Raw genomic sequence first — 27,546 nt, forward strand, 5'->3', positions numbered from 1 at the left:
TGCATTTATGGCCTAAGTGAAAGAAATATATATATGCAGAAAAAAAATATTAAACATTACATTATTTCCATACTTTTGCAACACTAAATACAATAAAATAATACTAAAGAATAACTAACAACAGTTATCACTCATTAATAATGAACAAAGACTTTGACAGAGCAGGGTTTCCCCTTGATTTCTCTTACAAGTGAAAAAACAATAGATGCTTCCCGTTCAGAAAAAAATCGCGCAATGCAAAAGGAAATGCAGCATCCTCGTCATACCAAAAGGAAACTAAAATGAAAGTTAACGCACGCAACCCCCTCTCTTGACCCAATAAAAATATCCACTTGTAGGGCGCAAATGGTTTATTGGTCGTCGAGCGACAGGACACCGGCAGTATAACTGTACTGGTTAATGCAAAACGCACGCATGCTTGACTTGTGTGCTGAACAGTCGATAGAAGCTGAGTAATAGGACTAACATTTGCTAGTACTCACATGCAATGAATTTTTAAGACAGTGTTGAAAGCATCAAAGACATACCGCCACAAAAGCATGTTCAATATATATATATATATATATATATATATATATATATATATATATATATATATATATATATATATATATATATATATATATATAACAAAACATTAACGCATATATTCATATATATGCGTTAATATTTTGTTACGGCACTAAAAAAGGGAATAAAACTAGGAAAAATAGGAAAAATAAATGCGATTCAGTTAATGATTAAATACAGTCACGTCACGGTTACATATTACGCATCATTTACACAATGCACTAAAACTGCTATAACCTGTTGTCTGACTATTTAACCTGCTGTTCGCAGAATAGTGCATTTCTTATGTCTATTCTTTAGTTGTAAATGTTATTTATTATAACAATCATACACAACGTATATATGAATTTGGATGTTTATCCACAGTAACTCTGCGATAAGATGAAATTAATCACATATCTAAAGGTATAAACACATATGAAAAATACGACAAGAGTAATTTTAATATGTGCTTGGGATTTCAACCGCTTGTATGTATATTTTGGCCTATTTTTGCTGGCAGATCCTTTGTCTCATGCAAGTGGATCAGACCATAATCTACTGTGTACTGGCGCACCTCAGCCAAAACAGTTGTGGGGGGGGGGGGGGGGGTCTGTTTATTCAATTTTGTGTTTTAAAGTTCCTATGTGACTTGCATTGGGCAATCTCATTGGAAGGGAAAGGGAAAGCAGAATGTCTGAAAAAAATACAGCTTTATGCTCTGCGGTCCCCCGGCGCATGCAATCACAGCCCCCCTCAAGGGTGCTATTTTGAAGGCACAACCGCTTGCGATTGGTCAGTGACTGGTCAGATGGTACGGTTTCCCTCTGTCCCGCACTGGCACATAGCCACCCAGCAACCCCCCCCCCCTCAACTAAAACCCAATCTCCGATAAACTACTAATAGCTAAACCACTTGGACTATAAAACACAACAAATCATAAAGCAAGGAAAAGAGCCGTGCCCTCCCAATGAGTTCCTATTTTGTAAACTCAACTTTCCCTGTGACTCTGCCCGGAGGACAGGAGTCGTTCTTGGGACAGATACCTTTATACCCCTCCGGATACACAGACCCTTTACGACACTACCCCGGTGCTGGTTATGGAGCTAGCAGTGTCCAGGAGAAGGCGTACCCCTCCTCCTTTTACCAGAATGGTGCGTACGGCAGAGCGAGCGCCGCCGGTGCCTGCGATTACGCGACGGCCAGCTTCTACAGGGAAAAGGACCCCGCTTGTGCTCTGGCCAGCATAGAGGAACACTCTCTCGTCCTCAGTCAGGACCACCGTAAAACAGACTGCACAGGGCCGTCGATGAAAAGCATCTACAACGAGGTTGACGATCAGAAGCCGACGGCGCCGGTTTACCCATGGATGCAGCGAATGAATTCGTGCAACGGTAAGGTTCACGCTTTAAAACTATTTGTCGCTTACTGCTCTTTAATATTTTTCTCTCACTGTTGACACGCAGAGCTCAGGCGTGTTACGTGACTAACTGACCGACTGTACAATGCCGGAAGCCCGCTCAGTGAAAATACTCTAACCATTATGTTCGTCCCCACCGTACTGTCACATTGACAGCAGAGATCACACATTCCACCTGTTATATATCATATGGTGGCATATTCGAATAAATTCCACTGTTGATTGCGAACAATTTACTTCGGTTGTTGCTATACATATATTCAAATAATAAAATTAACCGCGCAATGCCATGTAAGACCGCTGCAGTTGTTGTTTTAGTGGGTGCCTATTGTCATAAAATGGATCGTGTTTTTTTGACAATGTCCAGCTGTTCACGTGCTCTTGTACACATCGCAAAAAACAAAGTGATAAAGTATTTTGAAACCAAACCACTGCACTAGTTTTATTGAGTATTTAGTGAGATTTAGTGCGAAAACAATCAGCCCAGGCAACATGACATGAAAGCAAAATTAACCCATTCAGACAGAATATCATAACAGAATATCATCATGTGACCTGCCTAACGCTCCATAATTTTTAAGGATAATATGACCTCTATGTGTTGATTTGCTGCCTTAAAAAGCTCTGCATTTTCCCATATGTCAACAGTTAAAAGTTTCATTGGTAGTGGGCGCTGTATTCCTCCTCAATATCAGATAAATATTTTTAATGCAAGAGGTACTTGCAGTAGAGCCCAGGCATTTATATAGATTCGACTTTGAGTTGTAACGTCAAAATTCACTAGCTTAAAGTTTTGTACTTATACTACCTCAACTGGTTGTTACAGCAACGTCTCCTAAGTTATGAAGCAGAGAGCTTTAAAAAAAAAATCCGAGGCATAAACTTTGAAAAACTGCTTTCTGCCTTCAGGCCTTTTTCTCGGATGCATTTGTCATTGTAATATGCACGCTTTTCGTGTTAATGTTTGACTTTCTTTTTTCACACTTTCTTCCCTTTTTTCGGACAGGGACCTTCGGTAACCCCGGTAGGAGAGGTCGTCAGACGTACACCCGTTACCAGACGTTAGAGCTGGAGAAAGAGTTTCATTTTAACAGGTATCTGACCCGGAGGCGCCGTATTGAAATCGCGCACGCATTGTGCCTGACGGAACGCCAGATCAAGATCTGGTTCCAAAACCGGCGCATGAAATGGAAAAAAGAGAACAAACTTATCAACTCTTCACAAACCAGTGGGGAGGAAGAAGAGGAGAAGAGGACAGAATAAAATTGTGGACGCAAGAAAAATCTAAATGGCATAATAAGATACATTTACATGTATCATCAGAAACGAACTTTCCTTTTGTACATAAATGCACACCGGTGGAGTTGTGTTGGTAAATTCGTTGTAGCATTCCTCTTATTGTCGTTTTTATCATCATTATTTTTACATGTCTAATTAATGTGTTTGTGTGCAAGCATATCTTGACTTACTATTTGGTCTTACACTTGACGGCCATGTTTAATGAAGCTATTTCAAATGTTATATTCATGTTCATATTTAAGCTATGTGAAAATAAAATGGAATTCTCATTGTATGTAATAACGTTTTTTTATTTCTAAGAGCAATGATCATTTAGACACTGTTGTGATGAATAGTATATCGGTAAAAATGAGCTTTCCTACATGTCCCAAACTAGTTCGAAGATGAGAACTATATAAAGACACTAGAAAGTATGACTTTTGTACGTGGTTGTCATTTGTTTTTCATTTCATCCGAAGAAATAAAACGAAATAAACTGACAGCATATTCCACCTGCGATATGTGTTGGTAACACATAGTGTTATTTTATTAGTACTCTGAATTTGTAAGGCACTTAGCTTATGCGATTATAGTAATAGTATGTCCATTGTAAATGTGTAGAAGTGGTCTGGAAATGGACTTGAATCTGGACTTTATTCGGGGGAAAGACAAAATTATTCAAGAAAATCCCACTGCCACGTGTTCTCACCGCTTTAGAGCCAGACAGTGAATTACAAGGTGCACGCACTCAAACAACCCGTCAAGTGAATTGTTTCGTTTTTAAACAATGAAAGGCAAAGTGACCAAGAACTCGATTGTAAAATGGTCCTTATAAAGTGAAAGGAAGAGGTCAGTGGTCTTAATAGATGGCCAAAGGAGAAAGCTGACCTGTCCGCGCCAAGCACTCACAAAAGCCTCGAAGCTTGAACCACTTAGTAGTCTTCTCAGGTGAAGGCCTAAGTGAGCAAGCAAAATCTCATCCGGTTTAGACACTACATTAACAAAGTAAAATGTAAAAATTCTGAATATTGTGAATACGTATTCAAATGTATTCCTAATATAATTTTTTGATTTTTTCAAATATTGAAAAGACTGCATTTTACACACTGCCACAGTTAATTATATATATATATGTGGCACACTGCATGTCATAATGTACATACATGAAATAACTTGTGCCTTTATGTTAACAAACCATATATCAGCTTGAGCCATCTATCACAGCCCTAAATTCCTTGTGTGCTACTCAGTCCATATTTGTTTAGTAGGAGACTCTTCTAAGGTTCTATGCATTCACAATGAACTAAACATTGGATATTCACATATATCTAGCTAGTTTATAAGAAATCACGTTAAAATATAATTTTAAAGATACGGTACATTATTATTATTATTATTATTATTATTATTATTATTATTATTATTAGTATTAGTATTAGTATTAGTATTATTATTATTATTTTAATTCAACTGATTGATTAATTTAACTGATAAAATCATTTTAGGAGGTGAATACACTGATTAAAAATTTTGTTTATAAAAAATCTATTAACGAATACAATTTAGATTTTTTTATTAAGAAAATTTTAGTTTTTTTAACCTTAACATTCCCAGAAGGCAATGTATTTGACCAGATGCTGAGGTTTTACTTTCACGTAAAGAAAATAAAATGTGTAGAGAAAATGTCTTCCCTGTGCTATAATTTATTTCCCCAGTAGGTGACGCTGTCGGCTCACATGCAGCATATCCATGCCATGGGAGGCACACGTTGACTCCAGCCTAACGACTCCCCGTCTCGTCATCATTTGTAACCATAGAGCATGAATTACCTCTTGAAGTCATCAGTGAGAATTTACGACTGGTCAACAAAAGCACGTGATTCCCAAACGCACCCCCACCCCCATATTTGGCCGCATACATAGCAAAAACGAAGTACAGTGCATTGCTATAATTCATTAATACATCATAAATCGTGAAGCACAGCGTTATAACGACCAAGATCTACAAATCAAGCCCTCTAAAACAACCTAAATGAGCTCTTACTTTGTAAACTCGTTCTCAGGGCGCTACCCAAATGGCCCCGACTATCAGTTACTAAATTATGGAACTAGCAGCAGCGCTATGAACGCTTCGTACAGGGACTCCGGCACCATGCATTCAGGCTCTTACGGCTACAACTACAATGGGATGGACCTAACCGTCAATCGTTCAACCAACACGGGCCATTTCGGGGCTGTTGGGGACAACTCCCGCGGCTTCCAGTCTCCAGCGCCGGAGACGCGATTCCGGCAGCCGTCAAGCTGCTCTCTCGCGTCTCCGGAACCGCTGCCCTGCTCCAACAGCGAAAGCCTGGGACCCAAAGGCACTTCGCCCCCCTCCGACCAAAGCGTCTCCGCTGCGGGTAGTAACCTTACCAACAGCACACATTTCACAGAAATCGACGAGGCCAGTGCTTCATCCGAGACCGAGGAAAGCTCCCACAGAGCGGCCAACACAGCTCCCCGGACGCAACAGAAGCAAGAGTCTACGGCAACCTCCACCACTCCTGCGACTACGGATGGCCAAGCACCACAGATATTTCCCTGGATGCGGAAACTACATATTAGTCATGGTACTCCCGTATTATCTTTTCGCCTCTGTTTTTAATCGAAATATGATTGTCTGTGTCGAGTTTCTGTGCCCTTTACAGCTACACGGAGGTCCCGTAATTAGCCTTTATTTTAGATGTTCACGATAGTGTCATAAATCTTTCAGGTCTGTAGTAGCCAAAACTGTGAGAGAGAAATAATGTGAGGAGAAGAGAGTGCAGCAACGTATGAAAGCTTAGAAGTTGTAGATTGTTTAAAAAGTTCTGCTGTATGGATGGAATGTGTGGGGAATGTGGGGGGAGAGGAGAAGCAATAAAACTGAGAAAGGCGAGATGGAGAAAAGAGGGAAAATGAAAAACAAAAAAAGTTAAACGTACTTCGTGAAGTTTGTATATATATATATATATATATATATATATATATATATATATATATATATATATATATATATATATATATATATAGTTGCTAATAAGCAAGAAACCCAAACTGATTGTTGGATTGTGATGCATATATGCACTGTACCATTTGGTGACTGCACTGTACGCATTCAGTCATAAATCGTCAGGAAGACATTGGTATTTGTGTGTTCTTTTTCAAACTGCACAAAAATGTGTTGGCAAACTGCTGTGTTGATTCCATTCTCGCTAACATTTTATTCACTTTTGCATTTTATCCATGCCATTCAGATATGACTGGACCAGACGGCAAAAGGGCCCGAACTGCCTATACCCGCTATCAGACGCTAGAGCTGGAAAAAGAGTTCCATTTCAATAGGTATCTCACCCGGAGGAGGAGGATAGAGATAGCCCATGCTCTATGCCTCTCAGAACGACAGATTAAGATCTGGTTCCAAAATCGGCGGATGAAATGGAAAAAGGACAATAAGTTGAAGAGCATGAGCCTGGCTACCGCAGGTAGCGCTTTTCAGCCATAGTGGTAACGCAAACCCTACTCTAAGTGTTGTGCAAATGAAATCAGCAGGAAAATTAGAAGAAAATAGATTTCAATACACTACAAAGAGTACTGTAAAAGCGGCACCTTTCGGCATGTTGTTTGATGTTTAAAGCAACTTAATCTTCTACTGTGGTACTGCTAAAATTAAAAGGAAGTTAGTGTGCATAGCCTGTTCTTTTAATACTATGATTATTATTTGGGGGGGGGGGGGGGGGGGGGGGGGGTAGAAAAATCTAAAATGCCGCCAGTTGTCCTTGTTATGAATATTGTTTGTGCAAGTGCTATGTTAATGCTTTCTTGAGAGTTAGCATGTGAGCTCTTAAATGTTATAACTTATTTACTACCTATAAACGTATATACCTTTGAGTTTACAGCTTAGAGAAGCCTCTGCCCAAATATGAAGTGAAGCTCTAGTTTAGTGGTGACTGCAGCAAGTTCAGCAGAAGCCTAAATGTGTTCATTGGTCCTATATGTTTTAACGTCATTGTCTGGATAAATTCATCGAACCTTTTTAATGTGTTCAAGTTCTTCAATGATTATATATTTTTTGTTTTTGAAAAGGGGAAATAATGTAAATAGTTCTCATTCGATTCCTGTATCCGGTCATACGTGTGTATAGTTATATTCGAAAAATGTAATTGTATATTACTGAATCATGTTTATGTTCCCCTCAAAAACGTTGTACATACTGAACATTTTTATTGTGACTAGTTGGCTATTTGTAGTAGGCAGAGTTAATGGCAAACGTGTATGGAAAGCGACAAAAGCTATTGTCATGTTGAACTGCCTGTAAGCATTTGCCAATAAGCTTTTTGTATTTGTTTGTAGCTTAACTTGGAGTAAAAAATAAAGTTCCCCATATTCAGATCCAACACATCCAGAGCTGTGTTTTACTCTGTTTGATATATCTGCCATTATGTTGGTCTGTATCAAAGATGTCTCGTGTCAATACAGAACAACTTGTTTCATAACGGATCAATTATTGTTCTAAACATATTCCTAAAACTCTCCGTAGAACTGAAGGCAATACGCAGTCAAAAATGAAAACCGTGGCTTGTTACAGAGTATTGTTCTAAATATTGCATGGAATACTAAGTCATTCAACTTTAACGAATAACATTCAACAGTAAATTAAAGCAACTCAACACAACTTGTAACACAAATCCCAGAACTGTTTTAGATTTGTTGAGTAATATCTTAACAGACGAACACATCTAGCATTACAGAATAAATCTGAAAAAATATATATATTCTACCTACATATTTGACATTTACAAGATCTGCCGTTTGTATTATTACTATGCAGTGCTACTTTTAGATAACCAGTACTGAACTTTTAAACTTACCACGAGTGCCCAACCGTTTCGTTACCTCTAAGACGACTTTTGAGACCCGAGTGAACGTCCTAAAAGAGAACCAGCTGGCCGCACCGAGCTGCTTGCGTTTTGCAATTTAGCTTTTGCCTTTGACTAAACTATACCAAAAGTAGCTATGACATTTACATGTCAAACGGATGAACGTTTTATCTTGAAGTTAGATCGTAAAAATCGGCCAGGCCTCAGACAGATACCCCTTACTGGCTCTCAAAAGTCACGTGGGGTCCATAAAGTTAGTTTTATGGTTTTGGGGAGTTGACAATGTACTATATATTTCACATTCTAGAATACAAGTGACGGTTTAACTGCTTCGAAGGGATTCTAAAGGGTCAGTAGTAAGGGGAAGAGCGCACAAGTAGGCCAGTACACTGCCCGTGTCTGATCCACTGTCTCTCTGGTTCTACCCATTTGGAAGCGGATATAAGGATAGTGGACCGTGCGTACTCACAGTAAGTTCAGTTTAAGCCTACATTGGTAGATGGTCTGAGAAGAGGTGGGAAATAGAGGAAGTGACCCGCTCTAGTAGCGGTGTCAATCATTTTCGTCTCTCTATTGTTGAGTCATAGCAAATACGTTTTTTCAGAATTTTGTTCATGGAAACATTTGGCGCACTATAAAATCATGTACTACTAGCGAGTAAAATTGACTGTTTTTTTTTTCAAAGACGGACATTACACGCAAACAATTGAAATACAAAAACGATAATGCACTGGACTCAACTGCTCTGATTAAAAGTTCATTAAAGATTAAGTGTTCAAAACATTTGTTTTGATGTGTTGTAATAGGCCACAAAACTCCAAAGGTGTACGTACGGAGTCCACTAACTATATACAATACCAAGGTATTGCTGTTATTAGTATGAAAGTACGATGTAGTTTATTAACTTGTACATCGATAACATAGAAAGAGTGAGGGTATTTATAATACTGGTACCTAGTCTTAAACATAAATTAGGAGCATAACCTTTAAATTCGGTTTTCTATCACAAACACCCACACACACACACACACACCCACACCCACACACACACACACACACACACGACAATATAAGTCCTCTAGTTCTACAAGCAAATCTTTTGTTCCTTCCCCGCCCATGCATTTTTCGTTTGAATTACAGTGGCAGCTGTTTCTTAGAACATGTAAAGTATTTTTTTTATATATTTGGATATGTAAATAGGTGCATATAAACCTTTTGTAAATTATATAATGTTTAAAAAAAACATTTTAGAAACGTGCAGAATAATTATCTTGTATATGTTCCATGCAAATAGTGCAACTTTATCTCGGGTCAAATCAAGTTCAGCTTCAGTGTATTTTTTTCAAACTGAACATCATTAAAGAACAGTCAGTGATGAGCAAAAGGATGCCCCTTATAAAACAATTTTCTCAATAGCGAATGGCACAAACATTGCATTTTGAAGTTATTACCAGTTATTATGGCATTTGACAATTGTCCTCTCAAATTTGTACATTTTACATACATTTAAATTATACCCAACTTTACTCTTACAATTCTGCAGTTCTGTCAGTGATAAGAAATATTCCGTGCGCATATATATATATATATATATATATATATATATATATATATATATATATATACGTATATATATATATATACTTATATATATATATATATATACGTATATATATATATATATATATATATATATATATATATATATATATATATATATATATATATATATACGTATATATATATATATATATACGTATATATATATATATATATATACGTATATATATATTGTACCTACGTGTCATGAATACTTATATTATTGCACGCTTTACAATCAAGGACTGAATATTTTGCATCCCAGTGTTTTACAACCTAACACTCTACTTTCAGTTTGTGTTGGAGGTTTTATTGCTTGCCATTTGCCCTTTAGGTTTTGTGTGTGCGTGTGTATGTGTGTGTGTGTGTGTGTGTGTGAAAGAGAGAGAGAGACAGAGAGAGAGACATAGAGGAAGTCTTAGGTCGTAAACAGGAAGGCAATTTTTTGTCGCATGCACGAGTCGGGTTTTTTTATTTAATTTTGATAAACTATTTTGTGCGAAGATCTAAATACTAAAAAGGTGACCATTTATCTGACATTAAGACTTTTATATTTTTGTTACACTTCAAACGCCTTTTATTCATGTTTGAAATTTTGCATAAAAGAGAATTAGCAGTGTTGTTTGTATGCGTTGTATATTGGACGTAGTTTTGAATATTTTTAGGCGCCAGAGAAATGAGGTGTGTTGGACACGCTTCGATACAAACTCAGGGGACCAAAAAGAACAGCAGGCTAGTGTTAATATATTTAAGAAAGGACAAATACAAACTAAATAATACGACTAAACCTTTTTAATTTTAAACAAGTTTTAGACAACACACTGACCTTGTATTGCACATTCCATGTCTTACATGGAATTATGAATAAAACATTAAGGAGAGAAAAAACACCTAAAAATAAATCGCATATCAATTCTGGCTTTTCTTTAAGTTTTCCTTAACACAATACATTTAAAACTATTATATAAATTATTTAACAATATAGTTATTGTGTTCTATTATTGTGTGTTTGTCTCAGCTACATCGACGCAGCGATTCTGAAAGATTAAATTGCCATTTTACCAGCCTAATGCGTTTTGCATATTGATAGGGGCAATCTACAAGCGTATCTCATCCATAATGCATGAGGACGGGATCATCCAGAGGTCAGCAGACGAACGCTGCTGCGAAGGCGCAGGCGCGAAACAATGCAGCTTGTCCTCCATCTATCATTACACCATGTTTATCTTCGAAAAAGGGTAAAATGTTTAAAGGAATGTTTTTATTTACTTACGTTTTCCTCCTCCTCATTCACTGTATCCGACATGTGATGGGATAAATCCGTCGGGGAGCCCAAGCAAAACATCCTAAAGTTAAATTTGACGTTACTGCACGTGCATTTCTTATTGGTTGTCTGTTGTTAAGACAGTAAGTTAGGAACTTGTGAATTTAGTTTTTTGAAAATACTGCTGAATATGAGTTGACTTAAAATTATTTAATTAAATCATTTTGCAATAAAGTTACATTACTAGATGGCTAAAGTCAGTGGGAGAGATACAGTTTAGTAATTTAATAATTTATATAATTTAATGTGACGATCCTGCTGAGTTTAGTGAGTGTAAAGGCTCTTTAAATAGTTGTTCTGCTCGACATACCAGAATAAGAAGAACAACTAGCAAAGGAAAAAGAACATGTTAGACAGAATACATTTAGTCAAATTTACCTTGTAAATTAAGATTGAATTATTAAAATTAGCATTTTTTTCCTGCGCGAGAATTGCAGCCCGTTTGGTGTTTGAGCTGTGCACAGATGGATTTTTATATGCAACGCTGCCCTATGACCAGCAGAGCCCGCTTTATACCAACTTCACAAAAGCAGGCACTGTTTTCTAAGCACCCGGCTAGGAAATTGTTAAACAGCCGTTTAAAATGATCAGTATTCCAATTACACCATACACCCTATTCTTTGGACCCTGGTGTCCCTCACTAAATCATAGAAAACAAAATAGTAATAAAATAGCATAAATTAAGCGCTCGGAATTCGGCGAAATTGTGCGACCCTTGTTGAAGATCAGGAAGCAAGCAAAACAACAATTACACGCAGCAAAGAACTTAGATATAAGAGACAATTTAAATTTTCCAGACTGGCGAGAGAGGTGCGTGGGGTCAGAAAGTTGAGGGGTCAAAAGTTTATGCGGTGCATGACTCGACTGTCCGCTTTCGGGTGTGCATGCACTAGACCAATTGCTGGATGTCAATGGCAAAGTGGGAGAGGGAAAGAGGGAGAAATGGGGGAGGTCGAGGGAGTGAGAGAGAGGTTGCAGACTGTCTCAAGCGGAAAGATGAGAGAAATGATATTGAAAGCATGTTTTTTTTTTTTTGGGGGGGGTCCTTTGGTAAATAAGCAAAAAAGGAAAAAAGGGCCCTAATAAAAAAAGCAAAGCCATTCTCTTTTACCGGATGCTCCCTTAAAAAAGCTTAAAAAATAATAATTACTTTATTGCGTGATGTAATATCTATGTAAAGGTGTTGATTATTAAATCACATTTTACGTATTGCTGTTGTTTTTGTTGTTATTATTATTATTATTATTATTATTATTATTATTAATAGTAGTAGTAGTAGTAGTAGTATTGTTGTGGTTGTTATTTAATTTTTATTTATTTCTATTTTAATTACGCTTGGGCTTGTCGATATGAGCATAATGTTTATATAGTAGATAGTATTTGGTCAGTTAAATTCGTCCTCCATTTACTATTATATATAAATGCAGACAGATAGTATCTGATCAGTTAAATTTGTCCTCCATTTACTATAATATATAAATAATACAGTACGGCCAGGTTATAAATTATGCTTTTTTCGCAAAAGTTGAACGAATAACTTAAAATATTTTCTAAATGTAATTTTATTTGTGTGTGTGTGTGTGTATGTATGTGACACCAGGTCGTTTTTAGAATTGCAAAAAATTAACCACTTTTGCGGAAGAAGGTAATCGGGACTTTTTTGTTTACATTCGTAAAATATGCAAGGTCGTTTCCCCCCACCTACAGATAAAGTAAAGTAAAGTAAAGACTTGTAAGAGACGTCCTCTCGTAAGTTTCCCTTCGTCACGGAGACTACATTAGCAATAGTTTTAAATAACTGTATGTAGAAACCAAATCGTTGCAGAAACACAGGAAAAGCGTCTTTCACTTCTACATTTGAAGCCATTATATATATTTGAATAAACGCACAACTGTGGTAGGAAATACAAAAGCTGCAAATGTCTTATGTGCATGTATTTCACACGAGAGACGTGTAGAATGAAATTTGTAATTGGGTAATTCAGTAAATATATAATTGCGTTACAAGAACATATCTTGTAACAAATGATGGGAGCTTGGGTTGATAGAATTCTAGCCAGATTGGTATTTTGAAAAACAAAGTGCGTAAGTGGTGAATAATTGTGTTAGAAAGCAGGTCCCCGTTCGAGTTCACTCAAAGTTCATTGAATTAATTTCCATTCCATCGTAACATGTGCTGTTGCCTGGCAGGGATATGCTGTGCATTAAGTGCACACACAGTATCATCAGACATAAGACAGAATTAAGTTTTGCGTTTTGGTTATTGTAAAGTGCTTCACTATGATATGTAGTTAAAGTTCTTTCTAAAAAAACGATCTGGCACCTGTATTGAAATCACTTGTTTCATTGAAAACGTCGAATGGAGAACAGAAGATTAATGTCTGAATTTCCTTATTGTTGTGTACTGCGTAGAAAACTCTACTATATTACGCTTACATATACTAGACTGACATACTATTTTGTCTTTCAGAGTTGAATCGTATTACAAAGGTTTTGTGTTGACAGAATAATTGAAAACAATGAAATATCGTAAGATAAAAAAATGATTTAAATACAGGTAAACCGGACAATGAACAAATTAAAGCGTGTTTGCCTACTTCAGCTATATAAATGCAAGAAGAAAATAAAAATGTTCTGTGGTTGGCCTGATTTGTGTGTTTCAAAAGGCTTTTAGAATGACCCCCCCTACATAGCCCAAGCCATTTTTCTTCAAAGTAATGACCTGGGCACAATTCAATATGAGCGCGCAAACTGTGCATGCATTACTATAGAACTTGCGAGTGGGAGAGACCCGAAAAAGGGGTGAACCGCAGGTCAACGCGTCTAACAAATATTAAAATGTACTGGGACTTGTGACACGCCTCGCTGTTTAACAAAGACTGCCAAAGTGCGAGATTAATACGAAAACTTGAGAGTCCACAACAAAATGCCTGAAAGCGTCCAATGGTATTGTAGTGTTCACAACGGCGCAAGACTAACGTTCATTTTATTTTTAGCTATTTTAGGAGGCAGTAGGCTGCATTATGCAGGGAAACCCCCTTGTTGTCGCCAAGAAAAGGGGATAAAGAGACACTGGGGAACGGACACGACAGTCGTTTAAACGTACAAGGTTGTACGCTCGATGTTTTTTTTTTTACAATTTACTTTGCCCGTTTTTGATTTTTTTAAGGTTGTTATCATTTGGAGATGATCTTGGATCCCTTTTAATGTCTGCCTGGCCATTGTCGCCAAGAGCAGCTGGGAGAAGCTTGAGGGACCGCGGAAATGAGAGGGAGTTGCACGTACAAAGGTATCACGGCGAGGTCACGGGCTAAACCTGTGGCGTTAGAGAAAGGAGAAAAGGGGGGTTAGGCGGAGAGGTTTGCGGGATGGTCGTAGCAGCAAGAAAGGCTTCGGAGTAGCGGCTTCGTTTTCGTCTGCTCACTGCGAAAGGAGAGCGAGAGGATTCGTGGGAAGAGGACTTAAGGGGCTACGCGCGGAGGCGAAAAGTAAGTAAAGAAATTGGCCATTCATTTACATATCGCAGCGCTCTCTTCTGCAGGTGCTTTGCTTGGGCGGACCACGTGCTTTTGCGCACTGTGGTGAGTGTAAGTGCCCCCTCCTTTCATAACGGAGTTATGAGTATGATTTCAAGTCCTACTAAGTCGCAATCTTGCGTGCGTGTGAGTTTTTTTTTATGGTGAATATTTACCTTGGCTATATGACCGAGCCTGGGCTTTGAAAGCCTGTGGGTGTACACATTAACCCCATAATGAGGCAGATGGTTCGAGGTCCCTATACTTTTTCAGAGGGAGATGGCTCATGGGGGTGAAGGCGAGGTCGGGGACTTCAGGGGGTGAAAGGGTTAGAGTGGACAACGTGAACTTTCTCCTTTTTGTTCCATAAATGTATTCGGTTCTAACAGTACATATTGCAGTGGAGATAAATATGAGACGCACTGTTTAGCACAAAATTTGTTTCCGGTGTGTTGTTTACAAATTGCCCATTATTGCAAGGAATATTGACAGAATTATTTTAATAATACAGAAAGTCAGAAAGAATTGTCTGATGTGGAGAAAAAGTGAGTTAGAAAAGGGCACAGAGGCCTATAAAGAAAAGCAAACAGTAATTACCAAAGGTGTGCTACATATATATCTTATAACGTTGAAACTGTTTTCACATTTAATACAATGTGGATTCATAAAAGAAGATTTCGATTTTTAGGCATTTATTTAGGCTATATGAGGAGTAGAATCCCGTTATTTTTGTTTCTTTTCGTGAATCTCTAAAAGAAGGAGGCTCAATAACTGAGAACAAAGACTCTTATTCGCAGTCTTTTGTGATCACAAATGTGTAGTCCTGAATATATAAAATTAAATCTAATGAAATACGAAGATAAAACGAAAATGAAAATAATCAATGTTACTATATAGACAACAGCTTCAGCACATTGCAATATAAATGAACGAAAACTTGACGCTTTCTCATTTAAGAGGGAAATTGTGAATAACGAAAAAAATATTAAAATAATCATATTTTCTTGACACATATTTTCTTATATATATAGGTTTTTACAACCACGCTCTTTTGGCATATTTTTGCCCTGTCTGTCAGGGTCTGATAATAATCTTGTTTTTGATTTTGGATTCCGATTACATATGTGCACAGCTGCGCTTGTGTGTTTGTTGTTTAGATGTAACGTTTAATTTTTGGCTATGTTGATGAAAACAGATCATAGTGGTTTATTTTAAAGTTGATCCATTTTGGATCGAAGTATATATTTTATTTCTCACATGCACCTTGACCTAACATTTGGAACTCGGATCTTACCTGGTTTTGCATAGTTCTCTTTATTTAAACAAAAGCATCACCTTCCAAACTGTAAGCATTAATTTCAAGGCGTTTAAAAAAAACACAAATATTGAACCAACTGCTTATGGCACGGGAATATTTGTTATAGAATTCATAAAATGTTTCGTTTTTCTCTGTGCATATTTTAAAGTGCTATACCCATCGTCTGCGAAAAAATCCTTACTTTACCTGCTGTCTGAGTCTGTAAAAAGTGTGGATCTGCCATTAACACACGTTTTATCATATATTAGTTGCTGCTTTGTTTTGGCATTCAGAACGCTCTGTTTTTCAAAGCTCTTCAGTAAAATATGGAATACATATGAAAAATAGATGCAGTACTGTTTTGTTTTTGGCTTTCTTGGTTATTTATTGACATATTTGTTTACGAGTTTAACGTGTCCTGAGATATCAGAGGTGTTTGATATCCATTTTTGGGGAAATGTTTAAAACAGTTATAGAAATATAAACATTTAGCATTATTTATTAGAGCGATCAATTACGGTGCTAAACAGAATGATAATACTCTGGCTCCAGGTGTAACATCTCGACATAGAGGAAAAGTCAAGGTGGCCGACTCCATCAATACCTGTCAAGAGGATACCTGTCATCTATATATACCCTGTAGATCCGGATTTGTGTGAACAAACTCACAGTCACAAATTCGTATCTAGGGGAGTATGTAGTTGATGTATAGACCACAATCAAACAGCAACATCAGCAGAAGATGAAGATGAGATTTTTCGTTTTCCCATGTTTTAAATATCAAAAGCTCGAAAGTGTAGCTCCATGAAAACAATGAATGTTTTCGTTGTTGCTTCAGTGACTTCAGCTATTTACCGTATGTACTTAAAGTCACTTTTTATTGTGCAACACCTTGTGATGTCACCCTAGCTACCATGTGACTGACTTGCATTGCAAGCACAAAACAATTCTTAGTCTTAAGAGTAACGTTAAGCAGCAGGTAGTACTGTAGTGGATATTAGAGCACTTGCATCACTGGAAGAAGAGGAAGAAAAGACAAAGACAATGTAAAGGCAATGCTAATGGTAATGTGCATTCCAATTACTATGCGTGGTGTGTAAATGGGAGAGCAGGATAAACGCACTGTTTAGAGGGCAATGACTGCAGACTGCGCTTAAATGCAAAAGGTCTCGGTTTTGATTTAGGAGGCTTTGTAACCTGAATTAGTTGATGAATTTTCTATCGATCCTAAACAAGCTCAGATTCATCTCTGACACGCAGATCACGCCACCTCCATTCTTTCCCCGTTATTAGCGAGTGCATAAGAGCTTGGCTGGAGCTAGCCTCTTGCATCACTCTCCTTGGTACCGCTTTCTTGAAGACTGGTCCAAAACATAAGGCGTATTTATATTCTAAACCTTTAAACTATGCTTCAGATGGCAGTGCTAATGTTTCTTTCTGCAGTGAGGAGTTGAAGGGGATGGGGAGGGGTGGGGGTGTCGTTTAGGCTAAGAGGTCCACGCGTTTACAAAAGTCCGAAGTGCTGTTTCGGCCGGTCAGCTTTAGCTTTATTATTGTTGTGGTTCTCTCATTAGCGTATTAAGTCAATGCCAAGACATAAAAAATGAAACGTGCGTCTGTTCATAACTATGTGTCGATGCTGAGCGCTGTCTAAGGGCGCCCATTCCCATTTCCTTATCCGGGAATCGCAAGCTTCCACGCCATTGGCTGTCGCTGTCACATGGACTCTTAACTTTGTTCACTTGACAGAAAGTAGGAGGGTTCTACGAAACAGGAAAACGAGTAAAGGGATAGATATAAATTTTAGTATATTTTGAGTGCAATTCAAAGAAATAAATGGCCATGAGTTCCTATTTGATCAACTCCAACTATGTGGACCCCAAGTTTCCCCCCTGCGAGGAATACTCCCAGAGCGACTACCTACCCAGTCACTCTCCGGACTACTATAGCGCCCAGAGGCAAGAGCCATCGTTCCAGCATGAGACGATCTACCACCAGCGGTCGGGCTGTGCTGACCCACCCTACACTTCGTGCCAGGGTCCGGGGCAGCCGGCCGTGGTCATGTCTCCTCGGGGTCACGTCTTAAGCCCAGCACTCCCGACTCCTCTTCCAGAACCAAGTCATCACTGCGACTCGGTAACCCCGAGCCCTCCGCCCGCCTGCGGTCAGACTCCCATCAGCCAAAGTACTCCTTCGTCCACTTCACGAAAAGACCCCGTGGTTTACCCCTGGATGAAGAAAGTGCACGTAAACATCGGTAAGTGCAGCTAAACTTCCATTACTCGTGCGTCGCCGTGCGCTAGAGCTCCGAATGTCGGATACTAAATCTATCGCTCCCCCTGTAAAGTAGCCCTTGGTTGAGATTTACGATCGACTGTTTGCAGGGCAATATAATTACACCCTCCATAAATTTTTATTGCACTACTTCTCCAAGTACCTTTGAAGTCTATGCGACCTCCTCGTTCTAATTTCTTCCCGGGAAGGTTTTATGAGTACTCTTGTAACCCATAAGTTAGGTTTTATCTTTTTGTAATTTGATTTTAAGTGGTTGGATGTATAAACATATACTTTCATCTGTCACTTCGCTACTGTTCCTGAGAAGTTTTATGACAGATAAAATATCCCCATTTATGAATATAATAATAAAATAGTAATTGGACAGCAAACAGAAGTCTATTAAAGGGCATGTGCTACGACTCAATGTGCAATAATTAGCACATTTTTAAAGTGACTACGAAGTGCGCTGAAATGAAGGCAAAAGAGCCTAATGTAACGCCAGTGTTACGTCTTATACTCTAATGGCCAAATACTTTTAACTGGTCCAATAAAGTAATTGAGTTCACAACAGATCGGGATGTGGATTTACATGTATTTTTTTGCATTTTAAAAGTGATGTAATGTTTTAAAAGGGTAGTGGCTGCATTATTTAAATAAAAATCGCTTGTCAGTTCGTATACACCAGTGTGAACCGTCGTTTATTACATTGTGTATAGACTATGCTTCATCTATTTAAATGTACAGTTAGTAAATAGCATATCATGTAGTTCTTGTAGTTCATATAGTGTATGTAGACTGCTCTGCATGTGGGTGCATACCCATTCTTTATGCTTATTTTTGCATGTGAGTGAGTTCATGTGTGACTTTTGGTAACGTGTCGCTCTGTTTCTCCCACAGTGAGCCCGAACTATTCGGGGGGAGAGCCAAAGCGCTCGCGCACAGCTTACACACGCCAACAAGTACTCGAGCTGGAGAAAGAGTTTCACTACAACCGCTATCTTACTCGGAGGCGCAGGGTGGAGATTGCCCACACTCTTTGCCTTTCTGAGCGACAGATAAAAATCTGGTTTCAGAACCGGCGCATGAAGTGGAAGAAAGACCACAAGCTGCCCAACACGAAGATACGGTCCAGTCACTCTGCTAACTCAAATTCAAGTGGCGGCCCACTGGGCAGTCAAAACCGGCCTAGCGGACCTCCACCGAGTCTATAGCTCCATTGCACTTCTCCAGATAGACGCTCATTAAAAAAAACTCAGTTTCAGGAATGAGGCGCAAGGATTCTAGCCACATTGTCTCATACAATCTTCTTATGAAAACTCGTAACTTGGGTAGAACACGAGGTGTGGTGGGATGTGAAGGTGAAAAAATAGCAAAGAAATGTCTTTTAAACACAAATGGGGTGAAGACTCGAACTTAAAACACTTCCACAGATGGCCTCTCTCTCTGTTCAGTTCCCATTTTTATCCCGTACCCATCTCCTGCTCCCTCGCCCTGTCCACAACAACAGAAGGCAGCAGATAGTTTTCAGATTTGGTGAAGATGGATCCGTGTTTCATCTTTAATCATGCCAAACGCAGCCCCATTTGTCATGTTTACTCTGTGGTACAAAGGATGAACCGTAGGCCTGCCCATTACCTCGACGTCTAGCGTTGTGCTTAATAAATGAGTCGCCTTGTTTTGTCAAGGGCCATTTTCTAACTCCTATTCTTTGCTGACTTAAAGCATAAAACATAGCTGGACACTGTTCTCGTAATATGAAGATATTTTTCTTGTATAAAGGTAATCTCACATGTAATGTTTTTATTTGCCAATGGGACAGATAAAAGATCGTGTGCGGTTCAATTGTCATTCAGACAACGGGGACTCGTTTCATTTTTTGATGTCTGGTTTGTTTGGCGCAGTTTAGACTGAGAAGAGGATATTCAGACGTTTGTTTGCAATGTCTCATAGATGTTTTATTGAGATTCGATGGAAAGTAATATGACTTAAATAAAGCTGGGCATATACATAACCAAAAGTGGTACAATGCAAAGTATTTTAAAAAGAGCTCTGCTAGATTCTATTTTAATTACCTCAGTTGCAATTGTGTTGATGTCTTTGTTATCTAGATTTATGAAGTGTAATTTTTTGTTCATTTTATTAAAATGCAAATATCTGCAAAAAGTCTGCATTTGGTTGCAAGTTGAAATGTAATTTAAACCTTTGTGTGGCCAGGGTTGTATAGAGAAGGTGCCAATATAGCATGAAATGTTACACTTTATTTTTTATTTCCCTTGATATTTTCGTCTGCAAACCTCTGCATTTTGCGTCAAGTAAACACATGCACATGCTGTGCACCTTTCTTTTTTTCGTGTTCTTACCTGTGCCATGTTTTTTTTTGTATTTTATTTTTTATATATATATTTTTCACATTCCAAAGATCAAGCCTGCCACTTGACACAATGTATTTTCTATAATTCATATTTGTATGTCGTCCATTTTCTGCTTATGCTTTCCACTGTCTTATTTGTTATTTGTAAATAGTTATAGAAATTTAATAAATCACAGACAAAAAATATTTCTTCTTGTGTCCTGTCTTTCTGAGCATTTTGAAGGCAGGATTGCACCAATTCCCTAAACATGCAATAGGAAATTATATATGCAGAATAAACCCTTTTTGATTCTATTTTAAAAAAGCTATAGCTAATTTTCGTGGCTTAGGCTTAGTGTTGTCCTGTCTTGAATATCACTGCATATCTCTAGCGTGATTTATATCGCCAGACCGCGAGTAATCCTGGTACATTACGTCTTGTAATCTTGTTCTAAATCACAAAACCCTTCGTTTCAGTCTGCTCTCTCCTTAATTTAACGGTGCACACACCCGCTGCTCGTCGAAGCCGAGAAAAGTATTCCAAATGTGCATTTCCTTTCGAAAACAAGGTGAAAAGCTTTCTCGGCTCGTAGGTTTTTAATGCTTTAATGAGTGTAATTTTTGCACAACCGTTTCGAGTGTATTTGCCAGCGAGCTGTGTGTTTTTTATATTACAAAGGAGAGGGCCAGTGCCATAGCTCAAACGCTGACAACCAAATAGATAATCAAGAAGACAAATGGCTTCTTTTGGATGGCGCAGCCCTTGTATTAATTTTCATTTTCGTTTCTTGGAGCAGGTATCGAAAATACATAGCTGGAGAAAATAACATTCCGTTTGCCAGCGTTGAACTTTAAACAAAAGTATGGTCTTAAATTGGTCTGCTAGCATTCCGCGGCACCTAGAAAATTTCCTATTACTTGCTCGTTTATATCAGCGGGTCTTTTCGCCGCTGGAGTCATTTGTCTGTTTTCTATTCTTTATTTATTAAAAGCTGTCTTAAAATTAGAAACGTCACAGTAAATACTAAAGTATTTCATAATGCAAAAATAAATTATATATATACACATTGTAGCAGACGACACACTCACATTAATGACATTAAATCAAAAGCAGGCATTACGTCTTTAAAGAGCAAATATAAGAAAGTAACAAATGTAAATGAGCCAAGATATGTCATACACTATATATATATATACGTATATATATATATATATATATATATATACGTATATATATATATATATATATATATATATATATATATATACGTATATATATATATATATATATATATATATATATATATATATATATATATATATATATATATATATATATATGTATATACACATATATACATATATATATATATATATATGTATGTATATTTGCTCTTCAAAGAAATGACTGCTTTTGAGTTTAGAATTTGCGTGTGGCATCTGCTACAATGTGCACCTTGGAATTCTTTTCTTACCCAAACCCTGCCATATTTTTAAAGAATAAAGAGGCTTCTGCCACGGAGGTCTGAAAAGAGGCGAACAGATTTTCTTTAAGGGTTTCAAAAGTTCATCGGCATTATTTGCAGACAGAGGCCCTAAGAAAAATGTGAGAATTATACAGAAAAATCATTAATCACCGCTTCTCTTTAAACAAGTCTTCTCTCTATTGTCATTCAGCAGCTCAACTGCATGGACCTTCTGCTAGGACGGCAGTGAAGTCTTGGAGGACACTTGAAGACACCCCCTCCCTTCCTTTACCTTCTTCTATTCAACATATCATGCCACAAGAAAACTTTTTGGTGAGGGGTGTCCCATGAACTAGAATCCTAGAGAGAAATGCTTACGCAAGTGAAACTCTTCACACGACAAGAGATGTCAGCCATGAAGGTAAAGTACTTTGTTTCGTTTGAAAATTGTATTGCTTTATGACCCTGTCCTCACAGTTGGGTAGCATCTGCACAAATGTCGCAGTGTGCTGCGTCTGTGTTTGGGGGGGTGGGGTGGGGGGGGGGGGGTTGTGGTGTGGGTGGGTGCTCTGTTTTGTGTGTATCTGGCTATATTTTGGGGAGAGAGCTGAACGTAAAAATGCAACTGTTGTTGTCTTTATATCTAGTACCACCTAGATATTTACAAGTGGTGTATTAAGTAGAGTGTATAGTTTGGCTTAAAAAAGAAAAGCAGACAGAAAGAGAGAGAGAGAGAGAGAGAGAGAGAGAGAGAGAGAGGAGAAAGAGATTAGCCCACGCCCATGTGTGCGCGTGGGTTGTGTATGAGGCCACATTATATCGAACATACAACATGTAAACGAAGAACAGTTGTCACATACATTGCTGTTTCCATTTTCTTCGAATGCACTATAGATTAGATTTTTTGGGTAACTTACTGACCTGGTAATGCTTGTAGTTTATAGCTATTTATTTATTTTGCAGTTCATGTTGTTTTGCACTGCGTTGCAGTTTTCTTCTTTTACAGCGCCTGGGTGGCACACAGGTGCAAAAACGGTTGGCTTCGAGGATGAATTGTTGAATGGCCTGTGGGTTAGAAAGGAATTAAAATGACGGGAACAATGTTTTGAAAGCAGAAACAATTTGCCTAAAACAAACGACATGTAGCAAATTGCTTTGATGATGTCACATGTTGCTGTGTGCTTAGATGAGCACGACTGCCTCTGATTCGTAGTCACCGACGTTTAACCCCTGTGAATCAATCTGTAGCGCGCATTGGAAAAGGAAGACAGTTCTGGCTTACGGCGTCTGCATCCCTCTGTGGACCAGTGTGGCATGAACCGTGGTGAAGTAACAGAAACAAATGGTAAAAATATAGGTATTCCTATTGGGAGAAGTTGAGGGATGAGGGGAAAATCAATTCCTGGAGTGGGCAGTAGGATGGGCTGCGCTGGGTTCAACCAGGGGACACGTTGTTTCTGACCGATTAGGTCTGTTGCGAAGGCACAGACTGACCCTTTGAAACCCTTGACCCGGCATAGGCCGGACTACGCTCTGTGTTACATGGTCAACAAAGCCCGGGGGCGAGTTTGTCATAACAGCACGGTCGGGGCACTGTAACCTGAGGGCAATATGCTATCTCTTCTCAGACAGTCGTGTAAACCAACTGGGCTCTTAAAACAACAGGAGTCGCGGCCTTGGCAAGACCTTTCTTCCAAACATCTTCCTTGTTTCAATTTCAAACCCCGTACATAGACAGTGCGTTAACCACATGTCTCTATGTCCCGCGGCTCGTACCCACACTTACTATAGTATTCTACCACAGATCCGGTGCATGCAAAGGTCTTTTTGGCAAATATTAGATAGATTAAACCCGGGACCTTTCTTCTTAGAGATATAACGGTTATATTGTGTGACACGCCTGGTATTATATCATGGACCTCCACCCACTCCATGCTAGCCGTCCTCTGCTTTCCACTGCTCCTTTTTAAAGCTCTTCAAGACTTGTTGGAAAGCTTGGTCATTTGGCCCTGCAGCAGGCATGTGGCGGTGTGTTGCCTGTTTTAGCTCACGCCGCTAATTGCGAAACAAATAGCCCTCGCGCATTGTTGAATTATTATTCTGAAAAGCCGCGGAGCGGAGGTCAGAGCAGCGTAGTCACAGAGATATATGGCCCGCGTGCGCCAGCTTTGTGCTTCTGGACCAGGAGCTTGCCTGTGTGTGTGTGTGTGTTTGTTTTAAAAGACACATTTTAACTAAGGCAAAAAACCATTGATAATATTGTCAGAAGAACGCCAACTGTCTTCCCTGCTGCTTTAGTAATCTCCCAATATTACTGTATTGTAGTATTCTTCCTCTTTCTTTCATTACACAAGCAACTAAAACTATTTAGTAAATATGTATTTTCCTTTATTTCGAGAGACGCAGAGCAATACGTGCATCAATTTATTTTAGCCTGATCTCTTGTGCTCTTCATTTGATATTAATATTTAACTAACTCAGTGGTTGCTGTGATAGAGATTCCATTATGGCTACGAAAAGAGAAGAGTAATGAGCACATTCACTAAAGATGAATATTCTGGATTCCAAAGAAGCTTTATTTTTACTCCAAAGCTTCCGAAATTGTGTAGGATGATTTAATATAAAATCACCAACTTGCATATTTAGTAGCTGCTGCATACAGTGATAAAATATGATAAGATATTTTGACTAACAACTTCAGTATTTAGTATTTGATCATTTCAAAATTGTGAAATTATTATTATTATTATTATTATTATTATTATTATTATTATTATTATTATTATTATTATTATTATAATAATAATAATAATAATAATAATAATAATAATAATAATAATAATAATTTAAAAACACTGCCTCTGTCAGTTTATCAAAATATTTACATGAGTTTACTTTACTGATTTAAAGATCTCACAAATATGTGCTGCTGTGCCGTGGTGTTGCGCGCTTACAGGAACATATTTTAAAAAGTCGCTGTGCGTTCTTCTGCGTTTGACAGATTTACGGTCCGCAATAAAAGAAGTGATGCTCGGCTCCGTAAATCAATCTCCGCTGCTCTGTTTAAACGTAGCTTTTGCTAAATGTTTTGTTTATGTAACCTAGGTTTTAATAGCATCGCATATAAAACACACAAAAACAGATTTGAGGGCACTATCCTTGTAGAATAGCATATTGTTTCACATTGCTATATGCACCTGGCACATGGTTTCATTCCCAATATATTTTATTGGGTCTGTTTGTATGATATTTAGCACTGCAGGCTTTAGTATTACCATACTTAGTTTTTCGACAATTCATATTCTGCATCTTCATTTGCGGCATTGTTGTATAACAGACTAAATTATAGCAAATTATTTTTTTCGGATCTTTTCTATACGTTATATAATAATGCTATTTCTTACTGTATACATTTTTATCAGTATCGATTATTATTATTATTATTATTATTATTATTATTATTATTATTATATCTTTTTTCAGTTTCTTCATTAGATTTATAGACAGAGGCTTGTGTGTCTAATATCAAATAAACTGCAATCTTGATAAAGTTTATGGCATTTGCGCGTTTCATTGTCTTTTTTGTTGATGTACGTGAGACTGTTGTCGCATTAACCTTCTTAGTCGAATTGTGCTAAGGCGATTACGTTTTTACAAAAAAAAACGTTGTTTAATTTCGTTCCCCGGGCTGTTTTGATTTCTGTTTGTAGTGAAAGGAAAAGTGCATGCTATTTCTTTAGTAGATTTTCGAGGCAGTCTTGCTATTGTTTGACCTTCAGAAGTCTTCGACTCCGTTTCTTTTGACTAAACCCCATGCCTATTGTTTCGGTTTTGTCTTCTTCTCTGTGCAGAAGGGCATCGGGGCTATTGTTTTCAGGCGCTCACAAGCAGGGTCTTCACGAGTGTCTCTCTTTCTTTTGCTCCTATCTATCTCTAACTTAGGTTTGAATTTTATATTTTGTGCTAATACACCCTTAATGAACCTACAAAAGTTGAAAGCTGTTTAAAAATTTCTGGCATGATAATAGTATTGAAAAGGGGAATGTGATATCAACTGTATTTCCAGGAGCCATTTGTCAGACAACTTGTTATTGTGAACATTGAATTCAGAGAGAAAAGCTAACATTTTTTTATCAGTTTATTGCAAGTATGAGATATCGTTACGGTGTTACATACATTATTTTAACACGAACAGACCACAATACAGGTGAACAAATTCAAAAGGAACTGTATATTGTGACGACATATCAAATTTGTATTGTCTAAAGATATAAAACATAAACTATAGATAGAACGGAAAACACAGTAATAAAAGGAACCATGGACATGTAACACTCAACAACACAGTTCAAATTTGCACATCACAATTAATTTAATATACCCTATTCACCAGACCATGTTCACTTACCATTTTTTATAAACGAATAAAACTGGAAAATACATGCCATTCATGGTCTGACGTGAATTTCTTGCTGCAAGAAAAACGAAATGCAACTTAGAGCATAGCTGTGCAGTGTTGGGTCATAGTGGTCCCGCGAGCGTGCAAGCCGAGGTACCCCATCCCCCTCATGGTCACGTGATTCATTAAATAATTAATGCAGTGGTTGCAGAATAGATATGTATTCGTCAGGAATATCGCAGACATGGTCTCCTAGTGTCTGACGTGAAATTCAACTGTCCTTTTAAAAACAAGCCCTATAGCAGAGCGAAAAAAACCAAGGCACAGACCCTCACGGAGGCTGCAATAAAACAATTTTGGACGGGGGAGCATCTCACCGTCGTGGAGCTTGTGAGTATAACGGAAACCGGGGAAGCACTCGAGAACCACAGCCGCCACTGTGTCCAGGCTTGCCCGTCTCCCTGCATTTATTCGCTCTTTATGTTATTCTGGTAAATATCGTCCGGAAATATCCATCCTCACCATTCCTTGTCATCCCGCATGTCTCACAAAGCCCATTCCATCATTTGTATTCAAGTGGCAACAGTGATACAACGTGTCATTTCATTGCACTGTACTCCATTCATATCAAATCATATACATTTTTTCCTAAAGTGGCTTCTTCGTCTTCTGCTCACCAGCACACCAGCATAACCCATCCTTCTCTCTTCCTCGTGCATGTCCCTCTCTCTCCCCTGTCTTTCTTCCTCTTTTCAGCCAACTACTTCCCTTGATTTATAGTGATATGTGTGTCAGTGGCAGCGGGGCTGCCATTGTGTATTTGTGAGGGAGTTGTGTTGTTTATGGCGGTCTTCGCGATAAATCATCCCTCTCGGAAAATGATGGGCGAGCGATGATACGCAGGAATGAGGGAGAGATTCCTGTATATGCGCGCCTAGCTCACCGACTTTTTCGATGTGCAAAACGACGCGGTGCTGCTCTACGTCTTTCTACTTCCTCCCCCTTTTGCCCTAAAGTTGATTATCGCGAGCGATATATACGGCAATGGATCAGCGACTAATATGAGGGCTAAGTAGCTGCAGGTCTTGAGTTACTGCATATGCGATTACCAATTAAGGGAAGATTTGTTTAAATTTGGCAAAACGGGAACGCCTCGTCGCTATGCAAATCTC

The 27,546-nt window shown here is 38.2% G+C and overlaps 4 protein-coding genes across 7 annotated transcripts in view; all 4 read left to right on the forward strand.

Annotated features, from left to right (window-relative positions):
• The window catches only part of hoxb3a (homeobox B3a), a 48,349-nt gene that overhangs the window by 3,853 nt on the left and 16,950 nt on the right, over positions 1 to 27,546 (forward strand). The window contains exons 1-2 of one of the 4 annotated variants that reach the window (XM_022668448.2): positions 8,485 to 8,617; positions 22,187 to 22,396. The gene's annotated coding sequence lies outside the window, so the exon portion shown is untranslated. Of the gene's footprint in view, positions 1 to 8,484; positions 8,618 to 14,016; positions 14,559 to 22,186; positions 22,397 to 27,546 lie in introns of those variants that run through there. The other 3 variants (XM_022668449.2, XM_022668450.2, XM_022668451.2) reach the window with 3 other exon arrangements.
• On the forward strand, positions 1,152 to 3,764 carry hoxb6a (homeobox B6a). The gene is made up of 2 exons (XM_007232237.4): positions 1,152 to 1,943; positions 2,976 to 3,764. The coding sequence occupies exons 1-2, from the start codon at positions 1,520 to 1,522 to the stop codon at positions 3,230 to 3,232; spliced, it is 681 nt and encodes a 226-aa protein (XP_007232299.1). The 5' UTR covers positions 1,152 to 1,519; the 3' UTR covers positions 3,233 to 3,764.
• Positions 4,811 to 7,664, forward strand: hoxb5a (homeobox B5a). The gene is made up of 2 exons (XM_022668460.2): positions 4,811 to 5,858; positions 6,525 to 7,664. The coding sequence occupies exons 1-2, from the start codon at positions 5,279 to 5,281 to the stop codon at positions 6,770 to 6,772; spliced, it is 828 nt and encodes a 275-aa protein (XP_022524181.1). The 5' UTR covers positions 4,811 to 5,278; the 3' UTR covers positions 6,773 to 7,664.
• hoxb4a (homeobox B4a) lies at positions 16,588 to 20,716 on the forward strand. The gene is made up of 2 exons (XM_007232239.4): positions 16,588 to 18,139; positions 19,057 to 20,716. Exons 1-2 carry the CDS (start codon positions 17,719 to 17,721, stop codon positions 19,368 to 19,370), a joined length of 735 nt encoding a protein of 244 aa, XP_007232301.2. The 5' UTR covers positions 16,588 to 17,718; the 3' UTR covers positions 19,371 to 20,716.

Source organism: Astyanax mexicanus, chromosome 19 (genome assembly GCF_023375975.1).
Source record: "Astyanax mexicanus isolate ESR-SI-001 chromosome 19, AstMex3_surface, whole genome shotgun sequence".
NCBI classification, from domain to species: Eukaryota; Metazoa; Chordata; class Actinopteri; order Characiformes; family Acestrorhamphidae; genus Astyanax; species Astyanax mexicanus.

Bases quoted from the DNA above. Each gene is read 5' to 3' on its own strand.
- hoxb6a (XM_007232237.4), top strand. From the start codon at position 1,520: ATGAGTTCCTATTTTGTAAACTCAACTTTCCCTGTGACTCTGCCCGGA. The intron at 1,944-2,975 runs GTAAGGTTCACG...TTTTTCGGACAG, and splicing joins GCGAATGAATTCGTGCAACG to GGACCTTCGGTAACCCCGGT.
- hoxb5a (XM_022668460.2), top strand. From the start codon at position 5,279: ATGAGCTCTTACTTTGTAAACTCGTTCTCAGGGCGCTACCCAAATGGC. The intron at 5,859-6,524 runs GTACTCCCGTAT...CATGCCATTCAG, and splicing joins GAAACTACATATTAGTCATG to ATATGACTGGACCAGACGGC.
- hoxb4a (XM_007232239.4), top strand. From the start codon at position 17,719: ATGGCCATGAGTTCCTATTTGATCAACTCCAACTATGTGGACCCCAAG. The intron at 18,140-19,056 runs GTAAGTGCAGCT...TTTCTCCCACAG, and splicing joins GAAAGTGCACGTAAACATCG to TGAGCCCGAACTATTCGGGG.